Source organism: Oncorhynchus nerka, linkage group LG14, assembly GCF_034236695.1.
Source record: "Oncorhynchus nerka isolate Pitt River linkage group LG14, Oner_Uvic_2.0, whole genome shotgun sequence".
Taxonomy (NCBI): Eukaryota; Metazoa; Chordata; class Actinopteri; order Salmoniformes; family Salmonidae; genus Oncorhynchus; species Oncorhynchus nerka.
The window spans coordinates 54,260,623-54,282,035 of NC_088409.1; the positions used below are offsets into that span (position 1 = coordinate 54,260,623).

Sequence of the window (21,413 nt, forward strand, 5' to 3'; positions counted from 1 at the left end):
AGTCATACTTTTGTGTCATGATGTGGTTTCACGTGTAATTTGTTATCGCACTCACTCAGTATGGACCTCTTTCGTCACCGTAGTTAGACTGAGCCTTGTTGCCTAGCAACAATTATCAACACTCCGGCGTCAACTGTTACTGATGCAAAACAAACGTTTTTGGGAAGCTGTTTGAGGCAACAACAAAAAAAACATTTGCTAAAGGTAATGTAATGTTCAATGTTACCTTTATTACTCCATGCAGCAGCCTCCTGCTAGCATTACATCCGATGTTGCACTGCTGAAAGTTAGCCAACTAAAACATTTAAGAAAGTTAGATAACGTAGCTAGCTAACGGTAATTAGCTAACAAGCTGGCTAACGTTAATTTCACAACATTAGTTAGTACTTAACAGGATAAAGTTGTCAAAATAAATACATTTTAAAAGTAACATAAAAGCCAATATTGCAGTTAATATATATCTATCCAAATTACTGTAACGCGTTAGCAGACCTGTGTTTGACCAAGGACGATGTCTGTGCCTTTTTCAAACACTCACCTTCGGGTTCCACGTGGGTTTGGCAATATCTTGGAGGGGTTGGCTCGAGAGGTCCTGCGAGACCAGCCCAAGGACATCCCCACCTTTGCTGCCCTTTACTTCACGGCTCTTCTCAAAGAGAGAGAAGGTAGCTATATTTTTTTTGTATACATTATTCCAATAATTAATGGGCAGTCAGAATGAAACTACTTTGATGTTAATTTATTGGACTCTGTCATTTTCTCTTTAGACAGTGGCTTGGACCCCGCAGAGTGGTGTGCCAGGCTTGAGGACAGATTCTACAACAATCATGCATTCAAGGTCAACTTTCTTTCTTCATAAATAGTGAAGATATCAAACGAGAAAAGTACATTTCCTGAAGAAAATGTGGTGTGCTTGTTTTAAAGTATTTGTGGTTTTGAAATAAGTTATAGTAGTGGTAGTGACAGTAGTAATAATGGTAGTGACTGGTTAAAATTGAAAAAGTAAGTAGATGTAAAAATGTATTGATTGATTTGTAAAATATGCTAATTTCTACAAGCAACCAGAGGGGAAAAAAACACTAGACCACCATTACTCCACACACAGAGACCCATACAAAGCTCTCCCTCGCCCTCCATTTAGAAAATCTGCCCATAATTATATTCTCCTGATTCCTGCTTACAAGGAAAAACTAAAGCAGGAAGTACCAATGACTCGCTCAATACAGAAGTGGTCAGATGACGCGGATGCTACGCCACAGGACTATAGGACTTTGCTATCACAGACTGGAAAATGTTCCGAAATTCATCCAATGGCATTGAGGAGTATACCACCTCAGTCACTGGCTTCATCAATAAGTGCATCGACGACGTCATCCCCACGGTGACCGTATGTACATATCCCAACCAGAAGCCATGGATTACAGGCAACATCCGCACCGAGCTAAAGGCTAGATCTGCCGCTTTCAAGGAGCGGGACACTAATCCAGAAGCTTATAAGAAATCCCACTATGCCCTCAGACGAACCATCAAACAGTCAAAGCGTCAATAGAGGATTAAGATTGAATCCTACTACACCGGCTCTGACGCTCGTCGAATGGGGAAGGGCTTGCAAACTATTACGGACTACATTGTGAAACCCAGCCACGAGCTGCCCAGTGACGCGAGCCTACCAGATGGGCTAAATGCCTTTTATGCTTTTTCGAGGCAAGCAAAACTGAAGCATGCATGAGAGCACCAGCTGTTTCGGACGACTGTGTTATCACGCTCTTCGTAGCCAATGTGAGCAAGACCTTTAAACAGGTCAACATTCACAAGGCCGTAGGACCAGACGGATTACCAGGATGTGTACTCAGAGCATGCGCGGGTCAACTGGCAAGTGTCTTGACTGAAATGTTCAACTTGTCCCTGACTGAGTCTGTAATACCTACATGTTTCAAACAGACCACCATAGTCCCTGTGCCCAAGAAAGCGAAGGTAACCTGCCTAAATAACTACCGCCCCGTAACACTCACATCGGTAACCATGAAGTGCTTTGAAAGACTGGTCATGACTCACATCAACACCATCATCCCGGGAAACCCTAGACCCACTCCAATTTGCATACTGCATCAACAGATCCACAGATGACGCAATCACAATCACACTCCGCACTGCCCTTTCCCACTACCCTGTCCCACCTGGACAAAAGAATACTGTTCATTGACTACAGCTCAGCGTTCAACACCATAGTGCCCACAAAGCTCATCAATAAGCTAAAGACCCTGGTACTACAGTTGAAGTCGGAAGTTTACATACACTTAGGTTGGAGTCATTAAAACTTGTTTTTCAACCACTCCACAAATTTCTTGTTAACAAACTATAGTTTTGGCAAGTCGGTTAGGACATCTACTTTGTGCATGACACAAGTAATTTTTCCAACAATTGTTTACAGGAAGATTATTTCACTTATAATTCACTGTATCACAATTCCAGTGTGTCAGAAGTTTACATACACTAAGTTGACTGTGCCTTTAAACAGCTTGGAAAATTCCAGAAAATTATGTCATGCTTTAGAAGCTTCTGATAGGGCGATTGACATCATTTCAGTCAATTGGAGGTGTACCTGTGGATGTATTTCAAGGCCTACCTTCAATCTCAGTGCCTCTTTGCTTGAAAAAATAAATAAATCAGCCAGTACCTCAGAAATAAAATTGTAGACCTCCACAAGTCTGGTTCATCCTTGGGAGCAATTCCCAAGCGCCTGAATGTACCACGTTCATCTGTAAAAACAATAGTACGCAAGTATAAACACGCAGCCGTCATACCGCTCAGGAAGATGACGTGTTCCGTCTCCTAGAGATGAACATACTTTGGTGCGAAAAGTGCAAATCAATCCCAGAACAACAGCAAAATACCTTGTGAAGATGCTGGAGGAAACAGGTACAAAAGTATCTATATCCACAGTAAAACGAGTCCTAAATCGACATAACCTGAAAGGCTGCTCAGCAAGGAATAAGCCACTGCTCCAAAATCACCATAAAAAAAGCCAGACTACAGTTTGCAACTGCACATGGGGACAAAGATCGTACTATTTGGAGAAATGTCCTCTGGTCTGATGAAACAAAAATAGAACTGTTTGGCCATAATGACCATCGTTATGTTTGGAGGAAAAGGGGAATGCTTGCAAGCCAAAGGACACCATCCCGACCGTGAAGCACGGAAGTGGCAGCATCATGTTGTGGGGGTGCATTGCTGCAGGAGAGACTGGTGCACTTCACAAAATAGATGACACGAGGATGGAAAATTATGTGGATATATTGAAGCAACATCTCAATTCATCAGTTAAAGCTTTGTCCCTAATGGGTCTTCCAACTGGACAATGACCCCAAGCAAATTTCCAAAGTTGTGGCAAAGTGGCTTTACGGACAAGTCAAGGTATTGGAGTGGCCATCACAAAGCCCTGACCTCAATCCCATAAAAAATGTGTGGGCAGAACTGAAAAAGCATGTGTGAGCAAGGAGGCCTACTCAGTTACACCAGCTCTGTCAGGAGGAATGGGACAAAATTCACCCAGCTTGTTGTGGGAAGCTTGTGAAAGTCTACCCAAAACGTTTGACCCAAGTTAAACAATTTAAAAGCAATGCTACCAAATACTAATTGAGTGTATTCCCACTGGGAATGTGATGAAAGATATTAAAGCTGAAATAAATAATTCTCTCTACTATTATTCTGACATTTCACATTCTTAAAATAACGTGGTGATCCTAACTGACCTAAGACAGGGAATTTTTACTAGGATTAAATGTATTTGGCTGAGGTGAATGTAAACTTCCGACTTCAACTGTAAATTCCTCCCTTCGCAACTGGATCCTGGACTCCCTGACGGGCCGCCCCCGGGTGGTAAGGGTACCAACAAACTTTCATGGTCCAAAGCACACCAAAGCAGATGTGAAGAGGGCAAATAATTTTTGGGGTAATATGAGTATGTAAGAAAGAGTTGTGCTTTTCTCGCAAGTACACCTAAATATGATACTGGCGGGCCTTATCAGTATATCATGCTAAATGTTCTATATTCTGCTCAAAACAGAACTCACCGAATCAAGTCGACACCAGTCCAGTTGATGCAACTCTGAAGATTTCTAAGTGAGTCTCATCTCAGTACATTATCTACACCCAAGGAGAGGGACAGCATCAGACAGCTTTTTTCCACCACATATTTCATTGAAAGAAAAGGACAAAAGAGACCAACAAAAACATTTTTTGTGGAGAAAATACATTTGGCTCAGTTGCAGTGTTGTTTTATTGATCATTATGAATGATTATTCCAGCTAACATAAGGGTATTTGCCATAGTGACATTTTTTTTCCCATGATGAATTTGCTATGTTGCTTTTGGTTAACAAAGACAAACCTTGTGGAAAATATAGATAAGGAAAGGAAAAGCGCGCCTTTTGCATCCCATGATATTTTAAGTAGAAATTGTGCACCAATATTTATTTTTAATAGCCTGTGATACAGTATTCAATTTAGTTCCCTTTAATATAGATAACATGGAGAATTCAATAAATCCAATTTTGTATATGACTAAAGCCTTGCTAAAGTGCCTCAATTCCGCTTTTTGAAAACTCTGTCAACCCTGTGTCACTTCTAGGAGGTTTTAACCCACTTAACCCCAAAATGTTTAACCCACTTAACCCCAAAGTTTTCACCATAATTGTAAATCCCTAGTTATTGTTTTGCTTTGACAGTCATTTCTGAAGATTATTATTTATTTACCGTAATGTGATTAATGATTCATTTACATCTGTCCTTTTAAGGTCAACCCTGTTACGTGAACTGAACTCTCGTTTTAATATGGTGAAACCATTCCTTTTAAAATATTTTTTCCAAAAGAAAGATTAAACATGAGTATATTCATAGTGTAAAAGCAGGTGAGCTGGACATTTTTGGACATTTTCTGCTATTGTGGTTAAACTGAGCAGGTCGAGCCTAACACGTCAACCCTGTTAACCACAGATCGACAGGCAAGAAATGTTTTAACAGTTAAAGTGTTTTTGTAAATCTTGCATTCAATTGCTACTCCCTGTTGCACACAACACATTTCTTTCCCCCTGTCGCAAGGGGATTTATGGCTGATTTAAGATGATCGTCAACCCTGTTACGGTCAACTATGTTACTTTATTTTGCACTTACTATAGTACTTTAACCTTTTGAGATGGGAAAACACATTTTTTATGACATTGAATATGTGCTCTTTATGACAGAATTGTACATTTTGGTGAAAAAAAATAAAAAATAAGGACCAAGTTGCACTTCTCCAAAAGGCACTAAATTGGTGGAACAACCTCAATATCATAGGCCTAAAATAGCCCTCTCAATTCCTGAAAGGAAAATACTGACATTAAATCATCACTCCCAAGAACGGTCATCTCCCCACAGTATTTTCTGCAAATGAGAAAGGTTGAGGTACATATGTTAGCTATGGGAAAGGGTCTGGATTTTTATGAAGCAGGCAAGCACCCTGATATTCTACGAAATGAGTAAGGGAGCCACAATGTTCACAACCTCAGAAAGAAACCAGTTTGAGTCAGAAGATGATGAGGAGACCATTGTCAAAGGAATCAGGATGTATAAGGACAGAAAGGTAGATTATTAGAGAAAACATTGACATTCAGTACATTTTAATACTTATTTTATAATACCCATAATTTATATAATTATTTATTAATTCTCAGGAACAAGGATGAGCTGACTGAATCTCAAACAGAAGAGGAAACTGATAATATTGAGCCAGTTGGGATTCCATCTCCCACAAACTCAAACCTTGATGTCTGTGAAGATGTGCAGGGAACTGAAAGTCAAGGAAAAGATGAAATGGTTAATGTCACAGATAAAGATGTGATTTCAATGCAAATATATCCCTCAGAGGTATCAGATAATAAACTCACAGATATGGATGTTAACATGACAGGCAAAGAGATGAATGAAAGAGCTGACAAAGTGGTATGCCTCTCTGAATTTGAGCCCAGTGAGGAAATCTCACTCGGTGGGCTTTCAAATGTGGATGTATGTGCTGAAGAACTGAGGAAGACTGAAGAGGGAGAAGAACTCACTTCTCAGGAAATCAGCACTGGTGATGATGCCATTCTTGGAAGCTCATATGAAATGAACCGCAGTAGTGAATTTGAACTTACTCAGGAAGTCTCATTCACTGGACTGTTCAATATAGATGTATGTGCTGAAGAACTAAGAGGGACAATAGAGAGAGAGGAACAAGCCACTGCAGAGGATGGCCTCAGTGAAGGCTTCAAAGATCAAGATCTTGCTGATGCTCAGGAGAGTTCAATATCACTCATGGTTGAAATCAGTGGACGATTATCACCACCCCAAACTGAATCCCCTGAACCTATTCTACAGGAAACAACTGACAATTCAGGGGTGTTCCAGAAGAGGAAGGAATAGAAAATCTAATTGTTTCCACAACATATACTGGGCAAACGCATGAAGTTGCATCCTCCATTGATGATGCCTCCAGAATCTTGTCAGATAATGAAAGTGTTTTAGGTGATGATGAAAAACAAAAGGAGGAAAGTATTGTTCAGATCAGCACTGAGGAGGTACCTAAAACCCTTAAGGTCAAAATGTATGAACAGCAGCCAGAGGAGGAAGGTTCGGTCGAGGCTTCACAAACTGAGGCAGAACGACCAGATGTTGTGTCGGAGGATGCTGAGGAAGAAACGGACCTTGTTGGACATGATACTCAAGACTCTGTTGAACCAAACACTAACATCGAAGGGGAAGTGGAGGCAGTCACTGCTGAGGCTGAAGCTCAGATAAAGGCAATGGAGCATGAGGCTTCTGATATAGAAGTGGAACAAGATTACAAATCTGATTCAAGTGACGAAGATGGGGAGAAACTGAGTAAGGTGAACGTCCGCATTTCTAATCAGCAGGCCTCTCAAATAGAGCAGAAACAAGAGGATGAACCTGATCATGAGAACAAAGATCTAAGTAAGAAGGAAATGGGTGAAGACATCTCTCCGGAGGATTCTACTAAGATGGAAAATAAGCAAGAGAATGATAATCCTTACATCAATGATGATGACACAGATATGGGGGGAAAATACATTTCACACGCATATCAACAAGGTCCTTCGAACGAGGTTAGACCTGCAGAGCTGCAGCAAGAGGATGCTGAGAAAGAGACAGGGGACACAGCTGAGCAACAGGAGGATATAGACGCGGTGGAACACATGGAAACTGAACTAAAAGGACTTGGAAAAGAGGACACAATGACCCCGTCTCAGGACACAGGCCAAACTGATGACAACCCAGAGCACATGCCAGAGGGAGAAATAAAGGACAGCGTGGACAAGACTTATGACAAGGTAAAGTTCAATGTTTTAATGATTTTTTCAGAAACATTTATGTACATTACAGTCATTTACCAACTATCACGCAGTATTTAATTTATCCACTGCAGGTTTTATATAGTGACACAGGTCAGTTTGCAGAGGTCATAACGGCTAGAAAAGCTGTGTGTCAACTACATCTGATTGTCGTTGGGCAAATCCATGTAGCAAGCAGGAATTTTATTATTGTAAAATATAGCACTTCAGTTATACAGTGTACGTATAAGTTTGGCATACAGTTTAACCACATTTTTAATGTAAACATCTTCCCTAACAGAGTATAGGCAGTATGCCAGTAGCGGCAACTGATGCAGACTATTCACCTGGTTCAGAGATGAACTCTAAAGAAATGTGTCCTTTGCTCCCATTCCTGTCCCAAGTAGCCTGTATTAAAAATAAACCCTTCAAGGATATCTCTGATCAACAACATCGCTCTGTACCTCTCCACTCCGGGTCTCCAGAGAGAGGTGATTGAAAATGTCCCCAAAATAGTTCAGCTTCCTCATGATGACGTGTAGGGACTTGGAATGTCATCCTGAGGTACATTATCTACCATCCGTCTTAAGCTGACATATTTCAAGTAGCAATTTTTTCAGACACAAATCTGTGCGTATTATGGTTGGGCGTTATACTGACAGTATTGTCTATCAACAATGATTACATATACACTGAGTCTACAAAGATTAGTAACACTTTCCTAATATTGAGTTGCTCCCCCTTTTGCCCTCAGAACAGGCTCAATTTGTCAGGGAATGGACTCTACAACGTTTCACAGGGATGCTGGCCCATGTTGACTCCAACGCTTCCCTCGGTTGTGTCAAGTTGAGTCCATTGGGTGGTGGACCATTCTTGATACACATAGGAAACTGTGAAAAACCCAGCAGTGTTGTAGTTCTTGACACACTCAAACCGGTGCGTCTGGCACCTACCACCATACCCCGTCTTTTGTCTTGCCCATTCACCCCTTTGAATGGCACACATAAACAATCCATGTCTCAATTGTCTCAAGGCTTAAAAATCCTTCTTTTTCCTGTCTGCTCCCCTTCATCTACACTGATTGAAGTGGAATGAACAGTGACATCTATAAGGGATCATAGCTTTCACCTGGATTCACGTGGTCAGTCTATGTCTTCAACCTGGTCTCTGCATTTAGTTTTTAATCTGTACTTAAATCGGAGAAATTCCATTTAGGTTGATATGGTATGTATTAATTTGTGGATGTCCATCACCCATTTCGTATGATATGTTACGAATTACAATTCGTATTATATGTTACGAATTTGCAAAACGTTTGATATGTTTTTAATTCTAGCTTGGTGGCTAACGTTAAAGGGAAACTGAATGCATTCAACTGAAATGTGTCTTCCGCATTTAACCCAACCCTTCTGAATCAGAGTGGTGCCGGGGGCTGCCATAATCAACATTTACATCCTCGATGCCCGGGGAACAGTGGGTTAACTGCCTTGCTCAGGGGCAGAACGACATATTTTTACCTTGTCAGCTCAGGGATTCGATCCAGCAACCTTTCGGTTACTGGCCGAACGCTCTAATCACTAGTTAGCTATCTGGCTAGCGTTATCTCGGCTAGGGGTTAGGGTTAAGTTTAGGAGTTAGGTTAAAGAGTTAAGGATAGGGGAAGGGTTAGCTAAGTAGTTGCAAAGTGGCTAAAAAGTAGTAAGTAGTTGAAAATTTGCTAATTAGCTAAAATGCTAACGTCGTCTGTGATGATATTCGAACTCACAACCTTTGGGTTGCTTGACGTTTGTGTTATACCATCCCCCCTGACCAACCACCCTACTTTTGTATTTGCCTTAAGTAACCATCTGTCTTATGTAACCATACACATGAGTGTCCATGATTTACATGTACTATCTAACGTCTAGTCTAGAAGACCATGCTGATTTCATGGGAAAGAGCAGTTGTTCCTAATGTTTTTTTTTACACTCGGTGTATATCCCGGACACGCCTTAGATAACGGACGCTCCTTAACTATAGCTGTTAAAAAAAAAACAGGCTATATTCCCTTCTCTTTCCATTCGATAGGCTATGAATATGATTTTGGGCTAGGCTACGCTTTCATCATTTTATGCATGCATGGCTTTCTTCCGATCAAGCAATGAATTAATGTAATGGAGTCCCATCTCATACGTTTGTTTGAATAGCCTTTAAATGTAAGCTAGCCAGGCGACTAATAATGAGAGAGAACAAACAATATCAATAGCCTATAGAAAAGTTTAATCAAGTTTAAGTTTATTAAGGATTACATAATCTGTGTGGGGGGGATGGAAAAATCCTTTAAGACTAGTTAAAGTTATGAACAGTAGCTTATTTCCCAAATATTATAATAGCCTAAGAAGGTGTTGTCCTAAAGTTGCCACTTTCAGAAAGAACAATAATGAATGTTGAAGTCTATAAGCCTAGGCATAGACTATTCTCAGGACAAGACAGCCTGTTCCCCATCAGTTGCAGCTGTCACTTTGCTCCGTCATGTGCGCGCCACACAGACAGACACACACGAACCTGTTCCATGCTGAAGCTACACCAGAAAGGAATATTAGAAAATATTTGCCTGCACTTAGCCTCTGCCCAGGCTTTCAACAACATTAGGCATATCTTTCAAAATGATTCGTCCAGTTGTAGCATGCGATTTCTTACTGTAGCCCAATGGTGGTTTGACATCGTCCAAACCTAGTGCTTGCGTTTGTGCATAGCCTAATATATTTGATCCAAATTTTCAGTGCCAAGTTATGTTTGCTCTTGGTAATTCCAGACTAAACAATCAATGAGCCCTAAACAAGATTTCTGAGCTCATGAGAATTGCATGACTTGGCCTATTCCCACTGGGCACAGATGTCTATTACACTTTGTTTCAAAGTAATTTCATTGAAATGCCATGGAAACAACGTTGATTCAACCAATATGTGCCCAGTGGGTTGTCACCAATAACCCACTTGATATATTTGGGCCGATGTGGTCTTAGGCTGGGCGGTAGGGAGAGTAGGATTTAGAGGGATGTTACCATGGAAACTTGCACCATCCCTTTCCCCTCTGGGTCTTATCAGGGAAAGTCTGGAAGATGGCGATGCAAACAGATCGTTTGTTAGACAATGCAAATTTATCTGCAGCATATCCATCTCTCTTTCTCACCTCTACATGTAGGCCATCTTCTCTGACCTATACCAAATGTCTTGTCCAGTGATTTTGTCCACCTTTGTGCTCTTCTTTATTCCCAGGCACATTATGACCGATCTCTATCCGTAGGCAATGTGCAGTTTCTTCACTTTGTACTGTACTCATTCTTAAGTGGGTTTTGATAGATGAACAAGGTGACAATGAAGGATTCATTTCTAACATACATCTGTTGATAAGAACAAGATATTTTCTTATCTCGAAGCTGAAACTAAGCATTACCAGGTGGGTTTTTGAAAGGTAATATATTGACATAATGGGATGAAACAGGGGAGGCAGTCATGTCAGACAGGGACACAGACAAATGGATGTGTTTGCTGTTTCTCCCTCTCCTTTCTGTCTCAGGGGCAATGAGCGGGGGCGCTGGTGGCAGCTGGGATCTGAACGATAGAAAAGTTTTTACTTCTCTCTCTAATTGTGTACAACTGAGCAATAATTTATAAACCAGTACTACATGATCATTGCTGTACATTGCGTGCGCGGTTTCTCTTGGGTTTTCCAGTTACACTTTACTTGAAGGTTACGTGAATTAAGTATGTACAGTACCAGTCAAAAGTTTGAACACACCTACTCATTCAAGTTTCTTATTATTTTTTATTATTATGTTCTACATTGTATAATTATAGTGAAGACATAAAAACTATAAAATAATGCATATGGAATCATGTAGTAACCAAAAAAGTGTTAAACAAATCAAAATATATTTTATGTTTGAGATTCTTCAAAGTAGCCACCCTTTGCCTTGATGACAGCTTTGCACACTCTTGACATTATCTCAACCAGCTTCATGAGGTAGTCACCTGGAATGCATTTCAATTAACAGGTGTGCCTTGATAAAAGTTAATTGGTGGAATTTCTTTCCTTCTTAATATGTTTGAGCCAATCAGTTGTGTTGTGACAAGGTAGGGGTGGTATACAGAAGATAGCCTTATTTGGTAAAAGACCAAGTCCATATTATGGCAAGAACAGCTCAAATAAGTAAAGAGAAATAACAGTCCATCATTACTTTAAGACATGAAGGTCAGTCAATCTGGAACATTTCAAGAACTTTGAGTTTCTTCAAGTGCAGTCGCAAGTGCAGGCCCACTTAGGTGGCAACTCTAGAGCGGGGACCCTCGCCGCCGACCCCGGACTGGGGACCCTCAGCGGGTCCCGGACTGGGAACCCTCGTAGCGGGCCCCGGACTGAGCACCCTTGTTGTGGGCCCCGGACTGGGCAACCTTGTTGGAGGCTCCGGACTGGAGGCTCCAGACAGGAAGGGCAACTCTGGAGGCTCTGGACTGGAGGGCGACACGGAAGGCTCCGGACAGGAGGGCGTCGCTGGAGGCTCCGGACTGGAGGCCGTCGCTGGAGGGAGGAGACGCAGAGACAGCCTGGTGCGTGGGGCTGCCACAGGGCCCACCAGGGGCTGCAGGGCCCACTGGGGAGACCTACAGGAGGCCTGGTGCGTAGAGGAGGCACAGGATGAACCGGGCTGTGGGGGAGCACTGGAGCTCTGGTGCGCAGCCTTCGCACCACTCCTTCAGGCTGAATGCCCACTTTAGCCCGGCCCCTCCAGAGTGCATGCACAGGTCGAACCGGGCTGTGGGGGAGCACCGGAGATCTGGTGCTTACCACTTGCACCACTCCACTTGGCTCAATGCCCACTTTAGCCCGGCACGGGCTGAGCGCAGGCATAGGTCGAACTGAACCCTCCCAGCGCACCGGAGACACAGTGCGCAGAGCCGGCGCAGGATACCCTGGGCCGAAACAGCGCACCGGAGGCCAAGCGCGCTGAGCTGCCACAATCCGCCCTGGCTAGATGCCCACTCTCGCAAGGCACTTGCGGAGGGCTGGCGCATAGCGCCCCGGGCTATGAGCGCGCACTGGAGACACTGTGCGCTTTACCGCATAACACGGTACCTGACCAGTACCACGCTGCTTCCGGTAAGCACGGGGAGTTGGCTCAGGTCTATTGCCTGACTCCGCCAATCTCCCCGTGTGCCCCCCCCCCCCAAAATAATTCTACCTCTCGTGCCTGCTTCGCTGACCTGCCACATATCGCCGCCTCTCAGCTTTAGCTGCCTCCAGTTCCTTTTTCGGGCGGCGATATTCCCCAGCCTGTCTCCAGGGTCCCTTTCCGTCCAATATCTCCTCCCATGTCCAGGAGTCCTGAAGCCTCTGCTCCTCCAAACCACGCTGCTTGGTCCGCTTGTGGTGGGTAGTTCTGTAACGGTCGTCGTCGTCTGAAGAGAAAGAATCGGACCAAAGCACAGCGTAGTAAGTGTTCATGACTTTTATTGAACTGAACACTGGAACAAAATAACAAAGAGAATAAACGAAACCGAAACAGTCCTGTCAGGTGCAGAAAACACTAAACAGAAAATAGCTACCCACAACACAATGGAGGGAAAAAGCTACCTAAGTATGGTTCCCAATCAGAGACAATGAGAATCAGCTGTCCCTGATTTGAGAACCATACCCGGCCAAAACAAAGAAATACAAAACATAGAAAAAGAACATAGAATATCCACCCCCCACAAAAAGGGGGGGAAAAGCTCTCTAAGGTCAGGGCGTGACACTCAGAGTGAAGGAAAAGCAGCCAACAAGTGCTCAGCCTATGTGTGAACTCCTTCAAGACTTTTGGAAAAGCATTCCATGTGAAGCTGGTTGAGAGAAAGCCAAGAGTGTGCAACGCTGTCATCAAGGCAAAGGTGGCTACTTTGAAGAATCTAAGTGGTGAAGTATATTTTTATTTGTTTAACACTTTTTTGGTTACTACATAATTCTATATTTGTTATTTCATAGTGTTGATGTCTTCACTATTATTCTACAATGTACAAAATAGTAAAAATATAGAAAAACTCTTGAGTACGTGTGTCCAAACTTTTGACTGGTACTGTATGTGGTACGTTATGTGGCATGTGCCAAATGGCCAGAAACAATGTGTTAATAAAAGTTGACTTTAAGATTTTTGCAATGTCTGAGACCCTTAATTGATGACTTTGTCGTATACTGTACTTAGGTCAGGTAAGTCTTTGAAGTGATGGGTACAATAGATCTGTGGGAGCACAGCAGGTTATCAACCTTAATGAGACTGGGAAGATAAACCACATGGTTTGTGTGCTTGCAGGAGGTCGTATCACACTCTCTCTTTCTCTCTCCCACCCTCTCTCTCTCACACTCTATGCAAGCGTATACTAGTGAGCATAAAGTGTCTGTTAGCGGGAACGAGACGTCTCTAGTGGATACACGAGAGAAATCTTTCTCGGTCAACACTGAGTACAGGCAAAAGGCATTTTAGGTCAGTTCATCCGAAGACTGTCATCTCTCAGATTGCTCATCATGGACTGCCACATTGTGAGTACATGCTTGAAATTAATTGTATTTTGTAAGACATTGAACTTATATCTAACAAGTAACTATACACAACTATTCCTTTGTTACAGATTTTTAATAGAATTTCAGAGTTATATCATTCTAATTGGGTAATGGATTTATTAAAAGGCTTTTATATATGTGTTGACAGAGCTTTATATTTTAGTAACCCTCAGAAAATAATTTGTTTCCTTGTTATGGTCTTTTGGCTTGCTTGTTTTATTAAGACGCCGACTATCAGCCGTGGAAACTCCAGCTGATCTACCAGGTGTCCACTGCACCTGCTTCAGCTTTCTTCACAAAGCTACTTTCTGCCAAATTGGTCCTATATTATTTGCATATGGATTAGATGAAATGCTTTAAATTGATATTTAATGAATATCTAAGGTAGAATGATATTGATAGCCATAATGAGTATAGGTTGTTTAAAAGTATGAGTAGGCTGTTAAAAGTATGCATATGTTTATTTTTGTTCATTGATTGCAAGTCACTTGAGCTTATTGAGATGACACATTTAGAGCCTACTGTAGATTAACCCCTTGAAGAGTTAGAAAAACCTGCTGCTGTAAGATATGCGAATGTTGGCATCCTTTTGAGTTTTGTCTCAATCTCTTCATTCAAAGACTCAATCATGGGCACTTTTACTGACAGTTGTGGCTGCTTTGCGTGATTTATTGTTGTCTCTACCTTCTTGCCTTTTGTGCTGTTGTCTGTGCCCAATAATGTTTGTACCATGTTTTGTGCTGCTACCATGTTGTGTTGCTATTATGTTGATGTCATGTTGTGTTGCTACCATGCTGTGTTGTCATGTGTTGCTTCCTTGTTATGTTGTTGTCTTTATGTCTCTCTTTATGTAGTGTTGTGTTGTCTCTCTTGTCGTGATGTGTGTTTTGTCCTATATTTATATATTTTTGTTTTTAATCCCAAGCCCCCGTCCCCGCAGGAGGCCTTTTGCCAGGCCGTCATTTTAAATAAGAATTTGTTCTTAACTGACTAGCGTAGTTAAATAAAGGTTAAGTAAATAAATAAATAAAAATCCTACTCAGCCGTAAAAGCTAAGCTAATGAATACTAGCTTTAATGCTATCTGTAATAGTGGGTGGTCACACTCCCACACTAAGGGGTTTCACTGAGGACACTCAAATGCATCTCCATACAGTGCAGTGGGCTTTCTTTGTGTCGCCTATGCACCAAATTGTTAAGAGGGGATGAGCAACTGGTGGGATGCAGCGGACGTGTTTGGATGATTGCTGACAACTATGTCACTGTTCTGTAACCACTTGTGAATAAGGAGATTTCTACCTCACCCACCTATCCACCACTCACCAACCCAGCGTTTTGCCAGTAATAAGCTACATGGTATACCATGGTGCTGTCTTTGTGTCATGAGCATGTCAGAGAGAGAGTCTGAGAGATCTAATGTTGAATTCCCTTTATGTTCTTCTCACTCTTGATGGACAGTCTGGCTGACTGTCAACTTTTGAAATTGAGAATCACAGAGGAACAGAGACATTTATTTTCTGTGCATGGTGTTGAGTGTCAGGTTAAGCAGTTTGGAAACATTGTTTACATAGCAGTTACCCTGTTCCAGCTTAGCAATGGCAGAAGTTCAGGCAATAGGTGTGAGAAAAAAAACTCCAGGAAGATGGAGCTTCTGTTGTAGACTCTTAAGGCCTTGGACCCTTTAGGACCCTGAGGATGCAATTGATGAGGATATTTCACTATTATTGACAACCACAGACAGGCTGATATCCACTGGTGGTGTTCTCAGGTGGATTTAGTCATTTTGGGTCCCTAGGCAGAGGTTCATCTGGGGCTCCTCCTCATGTGACATTAACTCAACCAAGCCCCCTCCTAATCACCTAATTTCTCAGATATACTTCCCTCCTATAGGAAGAATGCAGCCAACCCCAGGAGGAGGAGGACATCATGGACATACCTCTGGACGATCCAGAGGCCAACAAGGCAGCTGCCAAGATCCAGGCTGGCTTCCGTGGTCACATGACCAGGAAGAAGATTAAGCCTGCTGACAAGCCTGAGGGGGAGGAGGAGGATGAGGAGGTGAGCAGCAGTGGTGAGGCCCTCAACGGCAACCAGGGGGGGACAGGTCAGTGACTCTAGTGTCCCCTGATACCCAAACAGACACACACGTAGACCCCAAACCGGTTTAGACTGCTATTAGCCTTGATATCCCCTCAGGACTAATCTGGTGTAGACCTATGTCATCAGTAACCGTTCTTGCCAAATTATTGCTGTCCATTATCAGCTAGTAACTTTCACTTTGGACATTGGCTGACAAACCAATTATGGATCTGATGCTTGTGTCCCTGACATCCTCTACATCTTGTACATCCAGCTTTGCACACTATTAACAAAGTAACAGGATGACCATTTTGTGTCCATAACAATATTAACTGCATTTATTGATCTGTTTTCAACATCAAATGCATACATTGTATGCATAATGCAAGGGTCGTATGAAGGAACACCATTTTAACACAGCTTGAAAGCAATTTAAAAGCCATTCATTATTAACTAGGTCTGTTATAGGCCCCTAATTAGTTATTTCAGTGTGAGTAATGTGATACACTCCATCCAGTTCTTTAATTACTCTATAAAGGCTGCAGTGCCTGATTGAAACCTACAATTAATGTCTTTATGAAGTGATTATTAATGAATACTCCATTAGTTATATTGTCAAATAGATGCATTCTAATGAGAAATGTTGATCACAACTCAAACGTGTGAGATGGTGTCGGTGCCCAGAACCATGGAAAATCTTATCTAGATGTTCTGAGATAGTGCTCAAATATATTCTAATCTAATCAACACCTTTTGTGGTGAAAATATATTTAGGGCAAAACTGTACCGTTTGCACAAATAAATGTTGAAAGTGGTTTGTCACAATATTTTCATAGTTGACCTCTAGTACATTTTTTGTCAGTTTGTGTTTAAACATATCAGCTACTGAAATGTGAGTTTTTTGGTGGGTGACTGAAGCCCTCGAGAATACTTCCAGGAATCAGAAAGTGTACATTGCAGCTTATTTCACAAGTTCTGATTCCAGGGGCAGAGCATACAACATTAGTGTGTTACCCATGTGTTGCACGTGTAGCTCTATATTTTTGTGGCATCATTACGTCATCGTTATATAGGTATGCACGTCAGCTTTGACATCGGTTTTGCACATCAGCGTTAAACTAGACATCGGGCCGATGCTGATGTTGGCATTTTTAGCTAATATCCGCCGATTCCGATATGCTTACCGATATATTGTGCATCCCTTGTTAGACTATGTTCCAGGTCAGGTTGTTTCACCTCTACAGTACTTGAATCGGGTTTAGCCCCATCCTTGAGAAATACCAAGAAACGACATTCCAATTTAAGCCTTCTCTGAGCCACACCAACCCCCAACCCAGTTCTTGGTTGCCAAGCATTTTTATATAGCAGTGTTATTTTTAACGCCAGGTGCCTTATACCTCTGAGACACACAAGAATTAATGTTCCTTGTCATAGAGGCATCAGCCCGCTAAATCTCCCCCTCCTGGAGAAGACTCTGCTTTTCACTTGGGTTATTGGCAACACTTCCAATGAATGCAGTCTTTATAATGCATTATAAACTCATTTATTACACCAAATGTTCACAATGCATTCATCATAAGGAGGGTATTTATAGGAAGTTTTTCTCCAGGATGAATAAAACCAATCAAGTCGTTACAGTATGTTTTCAGTACTATCATTATTATCACGGCAGGGTAACCTAGTGGTTAGAGCGTTGGACTAGTAACTGGAAGGTTGCAAGTTCAAATCCCCGAGCTGACATGGTACAAATCTGTCGTTCTGCCCCTGAACAGGCAGTTAACCCACTGTTCCTAGGCCGTCATTGAAAATAAGAATTTGTTCTTAACTGACTTGCCTAGTTAAATTAAGGTAAAATAAAAAAATAAATCACAACCTTTCATGAGAAATCTCAATCTGGCGAGTGTCATCGTGCTGTTGGGGGTCAACATCACTATGGAGTGTGAGCATGTAATGGCAACATGAATTCATCATTCCATCTGCAGTGCTAAAATCTGCTTCTTCGTCTGTTTTTAGAATCAGGCGGCTCAGACGGAGTAGAGAGAGATGACACATCTGTGCCGGAACAGTGAAGCCTCTGACCTCGATGAAGAGAAGAAGAAGCATGGCTGTGGCTGAACCTTTTTCTCCTGGAGGAGCAACTTTCTATGTAACACAAAATAGCAGTGTATATTCCAGATTTTGGGATGCATCATTTAATTTGTGAACTCTTTAACACTTTCCTGCTTCCAGTCCCAATTTGTGTGGATCGTCTTTGACCCAAATTTGCATCTCTCACTGCATGTACTTGTGAAACTCCTGGTAGTGTGCTAGTCTAGAAGAAGCTGATAATAAGTGTTTTCCCTTGCTAAACAGGGCTAATTTGAGTTGAATATAAAGGTTGTGTACAATTATGCATTATGAATACACTTCAACCGCTGGAATGCTTGTTTCTGCATTGTTTCAAGTGCTTGTATAATTACTATTTCATTATTTTTGGCGTTCACAATATCGCTAAAAGGGAGGAAGAGACCCTTATTGATTATTGTACGGCATATTATTTAAGTTAATGATTCATTTATTGTTATCTAGATTTTCAGTCTTTAAGTGTTGTGCACCATAATAAATAATGGAATCACTTTCACATATTGGTCAGCATTACCATTTTCTCCAAATCAGATCTTCCAACGCAGTAAGCATGCAGTACAATGTACTATAGTTTATTTGCAGATAGTAGTAATCATGTACAGTTTTATCCTTACAGAAATGGAGTCATATCATCTGCTCCTACAGTATGTTTATGGGTACAGAATTTGTGTTTCATATAAAATGCTGACCTAAATCAGGTGTATGGTATTACCATCGGGTTGGAACCTAAATTATATTTCAATCATTTCGTTCTGAACAGAACCATTATTTTTTTCTTTCTGTTCTACTGTTCGGACCTGCGAGATCTGAACTGGTTCTTGCCCCCAAAAAGTACCAGTTTACATCGTTCATTTCTGTTCCTTTTTAAACCCCTGAAATCATTTTTTTTTTAAATGACATTATCTTGACATTAAATTACTTCACCAATCAGTGCGGATAGAGCAGCTTGCTATGGAGTAGGCAAGCTATAGTTGTTTTAGCCTAGACAGCAAATACTGCATGGGCACTATCCACTCGTGTCACGTGCGCAAGCATGGCAAAATAAATGTACACATACATGTTATTCAGTCATTGCACCCACACTGCTCAAGAGCGTCAACGAGCATCTGCGTAGCCAGTTGCTAAAATATAACTTTCTATTTGTTACACTTGACGCGCTGCAAGTCCCGCCTTTCCCATCTCCTCATTGGTTTTTAGGAGCATATACCCACGTGAGTGATTGAAAGATAAACTGAGGTCCACACTCCAGTCCAGTTGGTAGTGGTAATGCAGCTTAAAGTTGGTTGCCAACTGCCATATAAAGTCCAAAGAAGAAGAAGAAGCCTGAAGGAAGAGAGATTACTAGAAACAAACTCAGTTTACTCTTTTATCTGTGGATTAGTTGTCGGAGTAGAAGACCTTGTGCATTTCAGGTAAAATAACAACTTAATTTTTAAATCCAAGGACAAATTAGCCTACAACAGCAAGCAGCAAGTCCCCAAATGTAATATAGGTTTCTATGGAGGAACGTTGAATGTCTTTGAACTTCCGAGAGTTGGCTTAAAGTTCGACCAAAGCTAGCTAACAAGCTTGTGTGTGCAGAGTGGCACCAGAATTAAAAACACGTCTTACCTTTTTGTAGTCCAATGTGAAACGTGATAACTATAGCATCTGTAACAAGCATTAAAAAAATGAATCCATTATTTTCTTAATTAAAATTCTGAATCCCGCTTGTAGGCTACAGTAGACTAAGCTTCGTAGGGAGAGGGGCCGGTTGCCTACACATGCACACACTGGCAAAGATTTTCAGCTGTCGGGGCAGACAATGAAATATGTTTCTGAGTGACAGTAAGGGCATTAAGGCACCTTGTTGCATTATTTGTGGGACCGATGGAAATGCCTGGAATGTAAACTAACGTTACTAAAGGGTTCCCATGCTTTTAATTACGGTTCTGTTCCAGAACAGTATAGATCACATTCGTTCAGTTTCTGATTCTGTAGTTATTTTTCCAGTTTTCGGTTTTGTTCCCTGAACCAGTTCCAACCCTTGATTATCATCATGCTTCATGAACAGATTTAATGAAATCATTGTAAAGGAATAACAGTTGTGAATCAATAAATCCATATCAAATGTTTGTGTAGGACATTATTTTCAGCTGTTCAGAGCACCATATGTAATTCATGAGTAATAGTCTTGAACCTGGCCCTTTCCCACTCATGGATATGGTGATGGGTGTTTGAAAAAGATGAGTAATTTATATGTAGAAGCAGTGATTAACATTTAACCTGCAAAGTATTCCAAGGTTATTGAACTAGAATTATGGAATGAATCAATAATAACAGCAGCGTCTTCAAGCTCTATCAATATGATTATTAACAGGATCACACTGACTATAGAAAATGATCGATCACCAAATATTGAATGCTGTTTCATAGAATGCATCAACCCTATTTTTAAAGGGAAAGTTCAGGATTTTACAACTTGATGTTTCCTCACCCTGAAAGTAGTCTAGAAACTGTCATCTGAATTTCCCCTTTAAGAGAGAAATGGATTCCAAAAGTAATGTAGGGAATGCAATGTCAAGACAGAACTTTTTTTTTTCACTCAACTGTAATGCAGCATAAGTACAGCTGTTAATTGAAAAGTCTTCCCACCACTATGAAGCTGAAACAAATGGTGACTGATCTTCCGTGAAAAGCTGCCTCTGTAGGGGAACATCAGGAATAACTCACATCACATGACAAGTAGTAGACTTGATTTATTTGTTTTGTTCGGTTGCACATACTGGTTTGATGAGTGATGGTTGAACAGATTCTAATATTTCCCCAGTTTCCATTCATGTTGCAGCTTTGAATATAAAACACATGATTTTTCTCTGAAATACATTTGATTTGTTTCTCACATCTCAACAGGTGCATCACTGATGTCAATTATCTTATCATCTTACAAATAATAGCAATAATTAATAATAATAATTTGAGATTTTTTTATAGTGCTTTTCATAACAATGTCAATGATGTCCAATCTCAGCGATGTCCTTTACAGTGAATCTGTATGGATACTCCTTTAGTCGAAAACATTACATTCATAGTCAGTGTTGTTTCATTGGCTTAGGTGCTCTTTCTGTTGCCTTTTCTCTCCATATGAGAAAAGAGCAGGGTTGAGATATGGAAGGAAGGAGCATAAGACTCACTGACAGCTCACCCACGCTCACTCCCACACACATCTGAGCTCAGCCCAGCCACACAGAGGCACTGAAGGAATCTCTCTCCCCCTCTGATGGGGGAGAGAG

At 41.4% G+C, this 21,413-nt stretch overlaps 1 protein-coding gene across 2 annotated transcripts; it reads left to right on the top strand.

Moving 5' to 3' along the window:
• The first annotated feature begins 115 nt into the window (after nt 1-115).
• Nucleotides 116-20,255, top strand: LOC115141484 (sodium/potassium/calcium exchanger 1-like). 2 transcript variants are annotated; one of them, XM_029680381.2, is made up of 7 exons: nt 116-204; nt 491-665; nt 768-838; nt 4,067-4,122; nt 5,714-7,366; nt 15,829-16,042; nt 18,031-20,255. In XM_029680381.2, the coding sequence occupies exons 5-7, from the start codon at nt 6,620-6,622 to the stop codon at nt 18,084-18,086; spliced, it is 1,017 nt and encodes a 338-aa protein (XP_029536241.2). In that variant the 5' UTR covers nt 116-204; nt 491-665; nt 768-838; nt 4,067-4,122; nt 5,714-6,619; the 3' UTR covers nt 18,087-20,255. The 2 variants fall into 2 exon arrangements, with proteins under 2 accessions (XP_029536241.2, XP_029536243.2); XM_029680383.2 differs by having other exon boundaries at nt 15,829-15,996.
• Nucleotides 20,256-21,413: the final 1,158 nt, after the last annotated feature.

Bases quoted from the DNA above. Each gene is read 5' to 3' on its own strand.
- LOC115141484 (XM_029680381.2), top strand. From the start codon at position 6,620: ATGTATGAACAGCAGCCAGAGGAGGAAGGTTCGGTCGAGGCTTCACAA. The intron at 7,367-15,828 runs GTAAAGTTCAAT...TCCCTCCTATAG, and splicing joins TGGACAAGACTTATGACAAG to GAAGAATGCAGCCAACCCCA. The intron at 16,043-18,030 runs GTCAGTGACTCT...GTCTGTTTTTAG, and splicing joins CGGCAACCAGGGGGGGACAG to AATCAGGCGGCTCAGACGGA.